The sequence below is a fragment of the Podarcis muralis genome, chromosome 14 (assembly GCF_964188315.1).
Source record: "Podarcis muralis chromosome 14, rPodMur119.hap1.1, whole genome shotgun sequence".
Taxonomy (NCBI): Eukaryota; Metazoa; Chordata; class Lepidosauria; order Squamata; family Lacertidae; genus Podarcis; species Podarcis muralis.
Genome location: NC_135668.1, coordinates 40,331,537 through 40,348,371, shown reverse-complemented (window position 1 = coordinate 40,348,371; position 16,835 = coordinate 40,331,537). Strand labels below are relative to the sequence as shown.

At 44.8% G+C, this 16,835-nt stretch overlaps 1 protein-coding gene across 5 annotated transcripts in view; it reads left to right on the top strand.

Moving 5' to 3' along the window:
• SNX29 (sorting nexin 29) overlaps positions 1 to 16,835 on the top strand; it is a 205,153-nt gene that overhangs the window by 160,116 nt on the left and 28,202 nt on the right. For 4 of the 5 annotated variants that reach the window (XM_028705266.2, XM_077918489.1, XM_028705265.2 and 1 more), the window contains one exon: positions 1,269 to 4,608. The exons of the other annotated variant lie outside the window; for it this stretch is intronic. In XM_028705266.2, the coding sequence (XP_028561099.2) occupies positions 1,269 to 1,407 (139 nt within the window). In that variant the 3' untranslated portion in view covers positions 1,408 to 4,608. Of the gene's footprint in view, positions 1 to 1,268; positions 4,609 to 16,835 lie in introns of those variants that run through there. 5 annotated transcript variants of the gene reach the window in all.

The window sequence follows — 16,835 nt, the reverse complement described above, 5'->3', positions numbered from 1 at the left end:
TTAAATAAATATACTGTATTTTCTTTCTCCTGTAACTTGAAAAATATTAACAGCGGCTGTCTTGAAATTTTTGCAATAACTGTGTGTGTTTGTGTGTTAGTAAGAATTGCCCATTAAATTCAAAAGGCTTGGTTGATTTTTATTTATTTTTAGAAAACTGAATTATGAAATCACTCTTTTAAAAATCGAAAATGGACAACTTTGTGGCCGTTCATAGATCGAAATGAAAGAGGGAGAAAAATGCAGTTGGCTGTCCATTTATTGGATGATGGCGAGTGGTTACTGCCGTTCCACAACATGGTGGCATAAACGTTGGAGGAGTGGAGCAGGGACATAGGAGAGAACAGCTCTGGTTCTTTATTTACTGCAGGAGCAGTTTTTGCCAGCGCTGCAAGACTGGGGGGTTTTGGAGGAAAGACCTGGCTCATGACCCCGTTGTTAGGTAAGCTGGGTCCAAGGTGATTTGGTGAACGTCATTGCTGGTCATGGCTGTAAACTCAGGTCTCCCCGCCCCCCAGTCAGAAGTCACATCTACACCATGCATTGAAAGCATCCTGGGAACCGTAAGATGCTGGGAATTGTAGCTCTGAGAAGGGCAAACTTCAGTCTCCAGGACCATTTGGAAGAAGGCTTGTGCTTTAAGCATTTGGTGTGGATGGAACCAAACTTCCAGCTGCTACACCACCCTTTTCCGGCTCACTATTCTATAACTGAGAAAATACTCATATATTGGGCTTTCCTTGGGGGAGAGGTTGTCTCTGGGGGCTGCCACAGCGAGTTCCTGGACTTCGACATTTCCCAGCGCACCACTGGGATGCAGATGTCCCGTTTCAGCTCTACCACCCATCATGAAATAATGAAATGATAAATGAAACAGGCCAAGAGATGGTGACTGGCCCAATGTCACCCAGTGAGCTTTATGGCTGAGTGGGGATTTGAATCCTGGTCTCCTGGTCATGGTCCAAGAGTAACCATTATGCAACACTGGCTGGATGATAATCCCAGCATGACTGTGCACTTACGCCAACAGTAACAGTAGCAGAAGTATTAGTAGTAATAAAATTGTTGCTGCTGTTATCTACTAAAACATGGGTAGATAAACTAAGGCCCGGGGGCCGGATCCAGCCCAATCGCCTTCTAAATCTGGCCCGTGGGCAGTCTGGGAATCAGCATGTTTTTACATGAGTAGAATGTGTCTTTTTATTTTAAATGCATCTCTGGATTATTTGTGGGGCATAGGAATTCATTCATTTTTTTTCTTTTCAAAGTATACTCCGGCCCCCCACAAGGTCTGAGGGACAGTGGACTGGCCCCCTGCTGCAAAAGTTTGCTGAGCCCTGTACTAAAAGTACCCAGCATAAAATCGATAAAGCTGTAAAAATGAGAGCACAACATCATCAAGATTAAAAGCATAGATTTTAAAATGGAGGTGCCCAGTAAACGTAAATAGCTTAGAAGGCCTTGGTAAACAGAAAGGATCTTTTTCACACAGGTGGTACCAGGCCAGTTTCCCTAGGAAAGCTGAGCCACAACCAGGGTGCCACTTTGGAAAAGGCCCTCTCTCCCTGATGTTTACCCATCAGTGACCTCGCTGGGACATGTGTACCCCAATAGACGTCCTATTATGCTGGGTGCCGAAACTGGGGACTGCCAAGCCCCCCACCAAACCACGAAAGAACCTGGAGCTGATATTGGCGCATGCAATGGGATCAATCAGTCAGGATATGTTCATAAATACCATGTTCTAGCTAATTAAAACATAGCAAGGAGAAAACTTCACTGTTTATGAGTGCTCAGTTGGGCTGCGTGCTGTACCAAATCTATTAAGAGTAGGTGAGATTAGTCTGCAGAATGTAATATTTTTCTAGTACGAGATCTGTAGAAGTAGGATTTTTGACTAAGGGTGAAGGGGGCGGGGCAGGAAAGAGAAGAGAGATTTGTGTTTAAAACATGTTCCTTAGTATTAGTCAGCTTGTCATTTTTTGACAGGGAAATTTCCATAATTTTCAAGATGTTCATATACAATATTCCAGAGGGCTTTCATTTTAAAGCAAAATAAAATAAAAAATATATGAATGTCTTCAAGTTTTAATGAGCCTGCTCTCTATATCTCATGCTGCATCTGACATATTGATTCTGTGAAAAACAAAAACTTGCTGATTCCCTCTCAAATCTCAGTGGGGCTTCTTTACCCTTTTATGCCAGGAGCAATCTTTACTTGAAAACAAAAGATAGGCATGTCAGCTTCCAACTAAATATCATGTTTCTGATATTCTTTGTAGCACCATCTGTCCTTTATGCAGAATCTGGTACATACAGATTATGCAGAATCTATTACATGCATACCCTCCTGGTACATACTGTATGGACCACGCATAGCGCAGCATATTCAGGGCATTATTTAATTTTTTAGCTAGTCAATTTCTGTACCACTTAATATAGAAACTTTTCTCTAAGCAGTATACAGCAAACAACAACAACAACGAATGTTACAAAAATAGGCAATAGAAGCATTGATACAGAGATTGCTATTAAATACAGTGGTACCTCGGGTTACATACGCTTCAGGTTACATACGCTTCAGGTTACAGACTCCGCTAACCCAGAAATAATGGTTCAGGTTAAGAACTTTGCTTCAGGATAAGAACAGAAATCGTGCTCTGGCGGCGCGGCGGCAGCAGGAGGCTCCATTAGCTAAAGTGGTGCTTCAGGTTAAGAACATTTTCAGGTTAAGTACGGACCTCCGGAATGAATTAAGTACTTAACCCGAGGTACCACTGTACTGATAAATTCTGAAACCCTTCTCCACTCAACACACCTCAGACTCCTGTCTCCCACCCAGGACTCCTTCCATCAAGCTTGGCTCTCTACCCAGACCTAAGCAAACTCACAGATCATCCCTCAAAATCTCACCACAAGAGGGTTCCTGGAACCTGCTGACATCAGTCTAGTCTCTCCCTCTAGACTTGCTTTTACAGGCAAGGGCCAAGGTTGCTGGAGCTTCCTTGGTCTTCCCTCAGCTGTGTCCCATTCAACACTCCAATCAGCTGCACCACATATGACCAGTTCTAGGATATAGCAGGTTTAGTATCTAAAAAGCTATAGACCTTTGGAACTTCATTAACTAAAGGTAAAGGTAAAGGTACCCCTGCCCGTACGGGCCAGTCGTGTCCGACTCTAGGGTTGCGCGCCCATCTCACTTAAGAGGCCGGGGGCCAGCGCTGTCCACAGACACTTCCGGGTCACGTGGCCAGCGTGACAAGCTGCATCTGGCGAGCCAGCGCAGCACATGGAAACGCCGTTTACCTTCCCACTAGTAAGCGGTCCCTATTTATCTACTTGCACCTTGACCTGCTTTCGAACTGCTAGGTTGGCAGGCGCTGGGACCGAGCAACGGGAGCGCACCCCGCCGCGGGGATTCGAACCGCCGACCTGACGATCGGCAAGTCCTAGGCGCTGAGGTTTTACCCACAGCGCCACCCGCGTCCCTTAGCTAACTTCATTAACTACAAACACCAAAATTGGGGATCCCCTCCAAACCGGTGCCAAAGTTTTGAAATAGTTTTGTAGCGCACACCCTGCATTTTGCGCCACGCACCCCCCCACAAACTGAGTAATTGATACACTGGGGGTCGTAGGTATCGCCCCAAACTCCAACATGGTCTGATTAACTCCAAACTGGTGCCAAAGTTCTGCGATCATTCTACAGTGGAAGCACCATGTTTTGTGGCTCCTCTAAAACTGATTAATTGAGACTCAAAGTGTGAGTCATAGGCATCACCAGCACTCTCTGATTTACTACAAAGCGGTAGCAAAGTTTTGCAGCAGTTTTGCAACCTTTTTGTAGTGAAAACCGCACATTTTTCAGCACCCGCAAAAGTGGGTTACTGTCTTGCTCAGTGTGGGGCCATACTAGTGTTTACTCTTCTTCACCTTTGTTTTTCAATGATGGGAGTTGTAGCACACCAATAATGGGATGGTCACAGGTTCCCCCTTCCCTGCCCTCGGAGCCAGGAGGGGAAGCAATCATCGCCTGATCTCAGCGTCCCTTTTTTTTGCTGCCTCCTGCATGGACTATGCAAAATTCATTTCAGGCAGGCCTGGAAAAGATGGACAGAAGCCATCAGAATTGGGGAGGGAAGTCCATTTCACTGCTATCCTTCATTGTCACAGCTCAATGGAGGGCATCTCTCTTGTGTTTCCTGTTCATGTGAAAACTATGGCTTCTTGATGTAAACAAAAAAATCAGGTACTCATCAATTAGAGGGGGGGAAATGCAATCAAACAGAACCAACTAGCTGCTCATGTTTCTAATGGGAGAGCAAATATGTTGCTTTGCTTCTGTACTCTCCAGTGCAACTCCAAATCTCTGCACAGTCTAAGCGAATTATGTCTGTGTTAACACCCCCTTCCCATTCCATCTTAAAATTATTACAGTTTGCAGATTTAAGATTATTACAGAGATGGAGTCCAGCAACATCTGGAGGGCCTCAGATTCCCATTCCCCGCTGTGTTTGTTGTTGTTGTTTGTTTAAACTACTTCTTGTAAAATATTAATATCTTGATATTGCAATAAAATCTAATTAAAATGCCCTTCCTTTATAGACAGCATGTAAATGTTTTTGTTGTTTTTTTTTGCTCTCCAAAGGCTAGATTTCTGGAACAGGAAGATTAGCATTGCAAAACAGTGTGGGGTGCTTTAGAATCGGGTGGGATTTAAAAAATAAATAAATACCACAAACAAACATTTTACCTATCCATTACAGCAATATGTAAATTACATTTGAAATCAGGATGCAAACTCCTTCTCCTCTTCATTGTAAGCTGAAACCTAAGCTGTTCCAAAAGCGTGAAAAAAAATATGCCAGGAGCAATTTAATATCTATATGAAGCCATTGGGAATGGTTATTAGGAGTTTTGGAGCAAGGTGTCATCAGAATGCTGATGATACACAACTCTACCTCTCTATAACATCTGTATCAGGAGAGACTCTGAAGATTCTGGATTGGTGTCTGAACACAGTGGTGGATTGGATTAGGCTGGCCTGAGGTGCATATTTTCAGGACCCTCATTTTTTTGTGATTGCATTTTTTGTAAGTTTTTAAAGCTGTTTTTAATATTGTATTTAAAATTGTGGTAACCCACCCTGGTATCTTAGGGTGGAGTGGATAAAAATACTAAAAGTAGTAATACAGTGGTACCTCGGGTTACATACGCTTCAGGTTACAGACTCCGCTAACCTAGAAATAGTGCTTCAAGTTAAGAACTTTGTTTCAGGATAAGAACAGAAATCGGGCTCCGGCGGCGTGGCGGCAGTGGGAGGCCCCATTCGCTAAAGTGGTGCTTCAGGTTAAGAACAGTTTCAGGTTAAGTACGGAACTCTGGAACGAATTAAGTACTTAACCTGAGGTACCATTGTAATACATACTCAGTGGTGTATAGAGTGTTAGGTGAGGGGTAGTGCCTCTAGTGGGGAACATATCATGCTCCTTTTGGGGTTGTTTACCCACCTTTGGTCCCCACCCTGCACTCAGCTCTCACCTGCGGCTCCTAGAAGCTGTCAGCAGCAGCCGCACGCCAGGAAACGGCTTTGATTGGCCGGCTAAACCAGGTGAGAGTAGTCGATGGGTTTCAAACCCTTGGTGAGTTAGGGACATGTGAAGACAGGCTATAGCAGATTGAGAGAATGAGACCATTAGTTGGTCCAACGATCAATAAAATGCTTTCTGCACCTGCTGTAGAGAGAGGCGTGAGGGGCAGATGGGACTTGTCAACCTGGGAAGGCATCCCATCTAGGAGAAGGAAAACTCTGGTCCTAAACCACTGCTGCCTTGCGGGATATCTGTCACGGTCCAGTTTATGGGCGGTCAAAGTCCTGGCTGAGGGACGTCGGGACCAGGGGCAAGACGGTGGGTTGGGAGCAGGAACGTGAGTCCAGAAGCCAGGGGCCTGAGGGTCAGAGAAACCAGGAGTCAAGGAGCCAAGGGTCCGAGGATCAGTAAGCAAGGAGTCAAGAAGCCAAACGCAGCAAGGCAGGAAGCGTGTTGCTGTGGCAAAGAGCCAAAGGGAAATGCTGAGCTTATATCCCTTCCCAGCTCTTGCCACCAGGTGCTGTGATTTACCAATCGGCCTCACCTGTTTGGCCGCGCCTTGCCTCTCCAGAACAAACTTAGGAAGGCCCCAGTCCTGCGAAGCCCTACCGGTAACAGGGCCTGGCTCCTGCACGCACTCCTGACAATATCTTTGGGGGAAGAAAAGGCTAAGGAGTAAACCCTATACAAATCTGGAGTGGAGTCCCTTAGACGATTGGATGGCACCTTGTACGCCTCCTTCTGCAGCCAAGCTGGTGCCAAACATATTGCTCTGCTTTCCTTTGGACCACATCAGCGAGGCTGAGAGGGTGGTCTTGTCGTCTGGGCAGCCCAGGACCTCCATATACACTGCTCAGGCTTGTGCCCTGGGAAGGTCCCTTGGTTGCTGCTAACACACCGACAACAACACAGGAGGCATAAGTTATGATTCTCCAGTGGATTGACTTCACCCCCCATTATCTCTCAAGACAGATAGATGCCAACAACAACAATACAAACAGCTTCCTATAACGTTAGCTGCCAGCACCACTGTTTCCCCAACACCCTGAGGTTCTTGGTTTGGGAAGCGGTAGCGCTATGGAGCCAACAGCCCTCCAGATGCTGTTGTACCCCCCCCCCTTTCACCAGCCCCAACCCACATGGCGAGTGGTCGGGAATGATGAGAGCTGTAACCCAACTGTATCTGGAGGGCCAAAGGTTCCTCATCCCTGTCTCAAAACCCCATGAAGACAGATGGGTTGCTCTAGGCGTTTTCAAACTTGTTTGCCCAAGGAATGCCTCATTTTCTTCAACCCACGGGAACCTGTTTTCCTATATTCGCTTGAGGGCCCTGTGAGCCCGATTCAGCTCATGCAGAAACTCTCCAGTCCTGTCTGGACTTTGCCACGCGAGAGGCTCTTCTGTTCCATATAAGTTGCAGTTTGCTGTTCGATTCTAAAGTGTGATTGATTCACCTGCTTTCGTCTCATGAGTCACCATCACGTTCATGCTGCCTCCGCTTGCCAGAGTAGTCACAGAAAGAACAGCACTGATTCTTGGCCTTCCACTCTCCCAGAGCTCTTGTCGGGTTTGGAGCCATAGCCAAAAGTTCCTGGGGCAGTGGATAATGAGAGAGGCTTGTTTGCCTGTGTTTATCATATTTAGCCGAGATGATGCCAAGATTCCCCTGTTGGGGGCATGTCTGACTAACAATGAGATTCAGAATCCCAAATGCTCTGAAACGACTCGGGATTACAAACGCGGTTGTTAAATTTGTTATGCTGAATAGGCCTGAGCACCACGACCACGATAATGCGTACGGCTGCGATGTCTAGCATAATGATTTGCCCAGCGCCATAACACTTTGTCAGAGCATCCACAGCCCTTAAATAAATATTGCTCCCATTTGCACAGCTGCATTCTGAAGGAACATTGCCAGTAACTTTCTCTAACATTTTTTTTTATTATTGTTTCACTCCCCACACACAGCAGTTGGTTTGTAACAAAAGTGCTCTGAAGGTGAATATAATAGATTTTAATGACACAAATTAAGCAATTTGAAGTGGCATCTATACTTTTAAAAACAAGCAAACAAAGAACAGCAAAAAGTCTTTGCTTTTTTTATTAAAAAAATTCACTTAGTAGAACATAAGCTTACAGTGTGATGCAGCAGCAAAAAAAGCTTAAGGCAATTCTAGGTAGCATCAACAGAAGTATAGTGTCCAGATCCAGATAAGTAATAATACTTCTATTCTGCCTTGGTCAGATCACACTTGGAGTACTGGGTCCACTTTTTGGCACCACAATTTAAGAAGGATATTGATAAGCTGGGACGTGTGCAGAGGAAGGCAACAAAAATGCTCAGTGGTCTTATGAGCCTTGTGAGGAACAGTTGAGGGAGCTGGGTATGTTTAGCCTGAGTAAGAGGAGATATGATACCTAAAGAGCTGTCACTCGGAAGATGGAGAAAGTTTGTTTTCTCCCAGTGGATTCAAGTTACAAGGAGATTCCAACTAAACATCAGGGAGAAGTTCCTGATGGTAAGAGTTGTTTGATAGTGGCCTGGACTTCCTCAGAAGGTGGTGGACTCAATGGACTTCATTGGAGGTTTTAAGGTAGAAGTTGAAGGATCATCTGTCGTGGATGCTTTAGTTGAGATTTAGTTGAATTGCAGAGGGTTGGGCTAGATGACCCTTGGGGTCCCTTCCAACTCTACAATTCTATAACCTTATGATTCTTTAAATATAGATTATTTATTATGCAGTCATAGACTTGAACAAAATAAAGCCAACAATATCGTAACATACAAAATATATCAAAGTGGGCTGTAATATATAGTGGTACCTTGGGTTACAGATGTTTCAGGTTACAGACGCTTCGGGTTACAGACTCTGCTAACCCAGAAATAGTACCTCAGGCTAAGAACTTTACCTCAGGATGAGAACAGAAATCGCATGGCAGCGGGAGGCCCCATTAGCTAAAGTGGTACCTCAGGTTAAGAACAGTTTCAGGTTAAGAACGGACCTCCAGAACGAATTAAGTTCTTAACCCGAGGTACCACTATATAAAGTATCAGGAATATCTAAAACATGTCTCAAATAAGATATACAACACAGCACCTTAAAATGGGAAAGTTAAGAGTGAGTTGGGGATGGGGGGGCGGGGAATACCATAACCACATTAGAAATCACAATGCAGGAGAACAGCAGCCAGACAGGATAGGCTTCTTCAGGGAAGATTTGTGCAGCCAGAAAGAGAAATCTAGCCACAGTCTCAGTTAAAAAATTCCTTGAATCTGCCAAAGTGTAGGCCTGATACCATTTGGAAGTCCTGCCTTGGAAATGTTGAGGGAATCGGATTCACCAGTCTGAATTGGTCATTTTTATAGAAATTACAGGCAAAAAGCACATCAGCCAAATATTCTGTCACCTCCTCTCCACAGGGACAGAGCCATATATAGAGATAGAGATGGAGATATAGATATAGTATTGCTAAATCGTAAGTATATTTTTAAACTTTAAAAATATTTTAATATATTTTTTTGCCAGCTTATTAAACAGCACTTGACGGGGGGGGGGGTGAGGGGGGGGAAATGTCTCCATGTTTCAACATGGGTGTGGGTGGATTCTGGCACCAGTGCAGGCAGTTAAGGAGCTCCACCATCTGCTTCCAAGACACAATGGGAAGGCCCAGTTTTCGTAGCTGCTGCTACAGCCTTATGCTTGTTCTGGTGAATTCTCCAAGCCTTCAGGGCAGTCTTGATTCCAGGAGCTGCTGGAAGAAGCGTTTAAAAAAAGAAAGAATGGATTGCTGCAGGGCATCTAAACTTATGTTTGGTAATGCTACTGAATGTCACGGGTGGGGCGTGTTTTTCTTCCTTCTCATGCTGGCAGGAGACTGTGAACACTGCAGGGGAAGTGCTTGAGCTGCCAAGTGTGAGATTTTTTTGTTGCGTCTCCTGCTCTTCTCCCAATTCCTTAATGCACCCCATCTTTTGAAAGGAGAAAAAGCATGGTCTCAGGCTTGGGAATTTGCAAAGCATGGAGCAGTGGCTACTAGCCATTTGTCCCCTTTTGAACTTGTTGCATAGCCAAAGGTGAGAACTTTATTATCATTATCTATACAGTATAGTGGGACATGGGTGGCATTGTGGGTTAAACCACAGAGCCTAGGACTTGCTGATCAGAAGGTCGGCGGTTCGAATCCCCGCGACGGGGTGAGCTCCTGTTGCTCGGTCCCTGCTCCTGCCAACCTAGCAGTTCAAAAGCACATCAAAGTGCAAGTAGAGAAATAGGTACCGCTCGGGCGGGAAGGTAAACGGCGTTTCCGTGTGCTGCTCTAGTTCTCCAGAAGCGGCTTAATCATGCTGGCCAAATGACCCGGAAGCTGTACGCCGGCTCCCTCGGCCAATAAAATGAGATGAGCGCCACAACCCCAGAGTCGGCCACGACTGGACCTAATGGTCAGGGGTCCCTTTGCCTTTACCTTTATACAGTATAGCAATTGTTTCCAGGGCTTAAGGTAAGCTTGCGAGTGCCACCTTAGCTCCTGTTCTGTTCATCCCCCTCCTTCTGTGCTGCTTTTTGGATTTCTTTATTAAAAATTATATTTAGTTAAATTCCAGCATTTTTTAACACATACAATCAATACACAATTACATTTTCTCTCTCATTTTTGTTGACTTCCCACCCCATTTTCCATGGAGTTGCTGTTTCTCCCCTTCTGCCTCACCCTATCTTCCGTCTGTTAAATGTTCAGTCATAACCACAATATTATAATCTAATCACCTCTGTTGCTCATTGCTCAAATCTTGCTTGCGAATTCAGCATACCATAACATTTCTTTAAGTAGCCCCCCAAAAAGCATCCATTCTTGCCTAAAACACTCATCATTAGATTCCCTTAATTTTTTCCTGTTGGCTTTGCCAGTTCTGCATAATCCATTCTCTTGCCCATCCATTCTTCTCTGGTGCTTTCTGGATTTCATAGGGAGTCCTTTGGAGTTGGAGGGGGTCTGGCTGGTTGTCTAGTGTCTACCCTTCTGTTTGATGAAGGAAAGCTGGAGCCCTAACATTCCTGACAGATGACTGAGGCTTGGCTTGTCAGAGAGATAAATAATTACTTGACATTCAGAAGACATCTTAAGGCAGCCCTGTTCAGGGAAGTTTTTAATATGTAACGCTGTACTGTTTTTAACACTGATTGGGAGTCGCCCAGAGTGGCTGGGGAAACTCAGCCAGATGGGCGGGGTATAAATAATAAATTATTATTATTATTACTTTCGGTGAGGGAGACCCCACACATTCCTCTAGATAATTGGTTAGGAACCTAGGATTCTGCTGAGTCAGACTATTGGTCCACTTAGCGCAGGGGTAGAGAATGTTTGGCCCTCCAGATGTTGGTGAAATACAACTCGCATCAGCCCCAGCAATGGGCAATGGCCATGGATGATAAAGTCATGGAGTCATATACCTTGGGTTATATACGCTTCAGGTTTCATACGCTTCAGGTTACAGACTCCGCTAACCCAGAAATAGTACCTCAGGTTAAGAACTTTGCTTCAGGATGAGAACAGAAATCTTGCAGCGGCGGCGCAGAGGCAGCCGGAGGCCCCATTAGCTAAAGTGGTGCTTCAGGTTAAGAACAGTTTCAGGTTGATAAAATCCTGATATGGAATTATGAAAACATCGATGAGAGATGAGAGGCAGGACTGAGATTTGGAAATGCTTTGGAATTCATACCGTGGGAAGTCGCAAAATTAAGATTATAATTTGGATGACAATTGGATTTTTTTATTTTAGTTTTTTTCCCTCTGGATTGTGATTTGATATGTTAATTGGATGTTTTTTGTTGGAAAATTAATAAATGCTCTAACAAAAACAAAAACAAAGAACAGTTTCAGGTTAAGAACAGACCTCTAGAACGAATTAAGCTCTTAACCCGAGGTGCCACTGTAATTGTAGATTTGGAAGGGAGCCTGAGGATAATCTTTTCCAACTCCCTGCAACGCAGGAATGTGCAGCTGTCCCATACAGGGATCAAACCTGGGTGTTTATCAGCACCACGCTCTAACCAACTGATGTGAGTTGTACTTCACCAGCATCTGGAGGGGCAAAGATTCCCCACACCTGATCTAGCTCAGTATTGTATACGCTGGCTGTCAAGGTGTTTCAGGCAGAGGACATGCAAACTATGGGGAGGAAATGTGCTTTTATTTATTTAAGGCATTTCTATGCAAATCTGTTTCCAGGGTGATGTGCGATGTATGCAGATGACAATAGAGCAAAACAGATGTATTGATAATTTAAAAAGAGGTGGCAGCTATTCAGCTCTGAGGTTCTGATGGCTGGACTTTTCGGTGGTAGTCTAGGGCGCTTCAGTCTGCTACGCGCAGGGAATGTGTGTTTGCCTTCTCCGCTGCCTCTGCAGAGTTTACGCGGCATCAGCTTGACAGCTTTCATTTGTAGCAAATCATAGAGTGCAGAATGTATTTGGAAATGAATCCACAGAGCTTGTCCCCCAAATTTATTCAAGCCACTGCTGTGCTAGAGTCCAAAAATAAATAAGACTGAAACAAGTTGTTTTACCTTTATTTTGTGCAATTGTTTTCCCCCGGGGTATGTCCTTTATTCCGAGTTTGAAATGCCTTGATGACAGGGTCTATAAGAGAATATCAGGATCTTGGTGGCGTTCCATAGAACAGGCGTGCCATATTGCCGCTTTGTAAGATTGCGGGGTATTATGAAATCCCAACTTGATATTAAATCTTGCCTATAAAGCTGAAATCGGCTTAGCTTTCCAATGGCATGGCTCTTAAATGAGATTAGCATCTAAATAAGAGCAATAAGGCATTGCTCAGCGGAGTTAATTGCTGAGAATTGTTCAGCAATCCTTGCAAATAGATAAATCATGGGTATTTATGAATCTATTACCAGGAAGCAAATTCCACCAGTACTCCTTTGTAATGCAAAGCTACCTTTATCGAGGCTCATGAGGTGGAATAATTTAGCGCTTTACAGTATTTGAAGTGAGCGCTGCATAGAGTCAGCTGCATAGAGGGCCTTATCAGAGTTTACAGTTGCCGTTTAGGCGAGAAATACTCACTGAGCATCCTCTTAGGCAAAAATAAATAAATAAAAGCCAGGCCACAGCTGACATTTTCTGAATTTACAACTATTGGCGCAAAACTGAGACAGTGGAAGGCAGGTTTTGTTTAGAAATATATCTGGAGTATTGATGGTGGCTTTTCATTCCTCTGGAGAGAGATAAGAAATAAATAACAGCAGGATTGCTGCTACAGAGCTTTGGTTTTAAGTGTTGCATAGAAAGCAGAATTTTTCCAGGGTGATCTTTCATCCCATCCACACCGGTGGGTTTTCCTTTCTGTGGAACTCCTGAAATTATAGCAGCCCTTGCAGGCTCTGCAGCTGACAACTTTGCTGAGAGAAATAGTTTGAGGTCAGGACCAGCAGAATCTGGCTGTGGTCTATGGCAGGCAGCAGGATCGCTCCCTCTAAGAATGAACTAAAACTGCCCTGTGGGGGAAAAGGAAGGAAGGAAGGCAAAGGGTCTATCTGCCCCTTTCCCCTCACAGGGCCAATGTTTCATTTGTTCACGTAGTTGTTTCATTATTTTAAAACTGTAAAACCTGGCAGAAAGGCACAGTGTAAATGCAATCCAGCAATCAGTAATAATAATCTCAGTGCCTCCATGCAGACAAGACTGGAGCCCAGTGGGAGCTGACAGTGAAGAAGATACCAGTATGTGTGGCTTGGGTGAATTCCAAGGTATACAAAAGTACAAAAAAGTTTTTACGAAAAAGGGGCAGCCCTTCTCTCCCCAGACCAGCTCCCGAGGGACCAAACATGCCCATCAAATCCAGCACCCTGTTCTCACAGTGGCCAACCAGTTGTCTAATGGAAACTACAGCTGGGGAGGGTTTATAATAGTATAATCAGGGCTTTTTTTTCAGCCGGAACTCACAAGAACTCAGTTCCGGCACCTTTCAGGTAGGCACCATTGCTATTATAGCAAGGGAGGCTTTCATAGTGAGTTCCAGCACCTCTTTTTCTAGAAAAATAGCACTTGTGTATAACATTATACATCCCCTCGAACTCCAAATTGCTTTTGTGGTTGTCCTGGTTGTCTTAAAAGCACCTGCAGTCTCCACTTCCCTGCTTTGGTAGTAATGGGGGCAAGATTTTTTTAAAGGACACAGGCTGTCTCTCTGTAGCAAATGTCACCTCTCCACCCCCCCCCCCCGCCGGCCGCCGCCAGCAGCAGCAGCCTAGGAACAGGTTAACGTTTCTCTCAAAAGTAGAACATGTAAACCACTTGAAGTTTGGGGTCCTTCCTGCAGTGATCTCGTTTCCTTGGCAACGAGCAGCGGCCATGCTCTCCTCTTCTGTCTTCCCTGTTTTAAAATGGAACGCTTCTGACATGCTGCTGGTCTGCTATGGTAGCAGGTGGCCCTTGAAATCTATTAGCAAGGAATGGGCTCCCTAGCCAATAATGGGGGGGGGGCAGGTGTTCATTTCCGATGACAAGAGGGAGAGAAAAGTGGTCGCGGGCTCCTCTTCTGTTTTTCACATGATTTGATTAAGACCTGGAATGCCCTGGAAAGGGGCTGCTCTGTCTGTCTGTTGTTTGTGTCGTCCCTCCCCCCCTTTTACATTTTTACATTTATCTACCTGAGAGTTTTCCTTCCTTCCTTGAAAGGTGATCTGCAGATTTCTGCTGTTAGATTATTTTTTTTATTTTTGCTCTCTGTGTGATAGACTAAAGGGTAGTGATTAACAGCTAATAGGAAGGCTTTTCTGAAGCTCGAGGACAATCTTATAAGGTGGACCGCTATTATTATCTCTACGTCACCACAGGGGTGCTAAGGCTTTAGAGAAAGGGGTGGGGGCCACCCAGCCTCCTCCCTCAGGACCTTGGAACCCTCCCCAGCCACACTCCTCTTGGGCCTTGCTTCATGTTGTTGCATTGTTAGAATGTGTTCCTGAACCCTGACAATGCATTGCTTATCTCGGTGGAGGATAAAGAAGGTAAAGGATGCTGTGAAGGTGCATGTTGATCACAAGCCCATCTTTATCCTGATACTGATTTACTAGCACCCGTAGCTGAACCCGCCTCGAGAGCTCAGGGTGGTAGTAACTAACAGCTAAAATGCAACTCCAGAATACCCGCAGGATATTAGAAGCACAACATCGGAACTAAAATTAACCTCTACCAGCTCAGTCCCATCTGTTAAAATAAATACCTGCTGCCTGCATAGAAACATAGGAAGCTTCCTTATACCGAGTCAGACCTTTGGTCCATCCAGGTCAGGATTATCTATGCTGACAGGCATTGGTTCTCCAGGGTTTCAGACAGGGGCATTTCTCATCCTGCCTGGACACTGCGAGTCAGTGTAGACAATGTTAAGTATAGTGATTTAATTGGCACTGTAATGGAGAATGCCTGTATGTAGGTTACTAAGGGTTAAACTGGGAATTTCCATCGAAGCTAAAGAAGAGCTCTCCAAGTGTGTAGCAGGTTGGTGATTAACTGTGAATGTTCTCTTCTCTGCCATGTGCCTGACTTAGATCAGATGAAAGAAATAGTAGAAATTATTATTATTATTATTATTATTATTATTATTAAATTCCAGTAGCACCTTCGAGATCAACTAAATTTGCTCTTGGTATGAGCTTTCATGTGCATGTACACTTCTTCAGATAGGATTGCATTCTATGCATATGGTTGCCTCCATTTTGTGTGAGTTGGAGTCTTTGTTCTCAAGCAGCCAAAGGATACGATAATGAGGTCTCTCCTAAAGGGAAAACAGTCTCCAAGCTCTAATGGAGGCTGGAGAGAGGGGGGGGGGAGGGAGAGCGCTCTGATTTTAGATTTGTTTGGAGTATTTCATATTTTATAAGAAGCTGAGCCTGTGCTGGACATGCACACGATTGTATGGAATTATTTGGATGTATCGTTCATGGTTTTTCTACCCGTTTTTCTTTGAAGAAATTCTGGTTAGTAAAGCTCTGAATAATAATTATGGGTCTGGACAATTTTTACTCCAAAAGGTATCCATTTTTATGCATCCAGTTGCTTCAAGCTGCACAATATTAATATATCTGCAATAGACAATACAGAGCTTAATGGTAAGGACCAATGTTTTGACTGGATATAAGGCAAATTTCTGTGCATCTAGTCTTTGAATTCCCTGGCCAATAAAAATGGCCAGCAGTCCCATGGACACTTGCCTAAGGAACAGATTCTGCAGTGAGGCTTACTTCTGTGTAGACATACATAGGATTGCGCTCTCAGTTAATTAATCCAGAATATAGAGTATAGTATGCCCCTTTACATAGTCTGAGTACCATGAAGGCTATATTCAGGTAGCATCAGTAGTGGAAGCCAGCTTACTTTAATCATCGACCTCAGCTTGTGGGCATTTCACACAAGTTTGATGTGCTCCTGCTGTTAGAATAAATGTGAAATGGAAGCCACTGGTCATTTAAAAATTGAGAGGGAGACGAACACATAGATCTACGTGCTCTGGTGCAAACTTTTGCTGTGCATCATAATTCCCCATGGCCAGGAATTGATAGCGCATCCACTTTGCATGCAGGTCCTAGGTCAGGGGTCTGCAACCTTTAAGGCAAAAAGAGCCACTTGGACCCGTTTCCGAAGAAAAAACAACAACTGGGAGCCGCAAAACCATTGGGACATTTAAAACAAATATATCTCCGGAGCCGCAATCTGACAGCGGGCGGGAAGGTGACGTTGGGACAGTGCGTGACTAACGCACGCACCGCCCCCATGCGACGTCACAGCCAGTACAGCGCCCGCCACAGTGAGGAGTGTCGGGGCGCACAATGCGCCTCCTCCCCTCGCTAGTATCCACCCCGGAGCCGCAGCAAAGATGTAAAAGAGCCACATGCGGCTCTGGAGCCGCGGGTTGCAGACCCCTGTCCTAGGTTCAGGCTCCAGAATCTCTAGGTGGGGCTGGGAGGGAACCCAGCCTGAAACCCGGGTCAGTTACTGCCATTCTCTGTATGCAATATCCAGCAAGATGGACTCAATTTAAGGCAGCATCCTAAGGGAAGGAAGGAGCAAAATATTATACTTGGTGGAGTGACAAATTGTCTTTCCTGTGGAGTGGCTGCTGTGTTTGCACGTAGCAATAAGCCAAGGAATTTTGCTTCATAAAGCATACGGTGTACTCATTTCTCCCACTGCCCACTTAGCATGAAGCCTGAACCTGAACCTGTGCTCT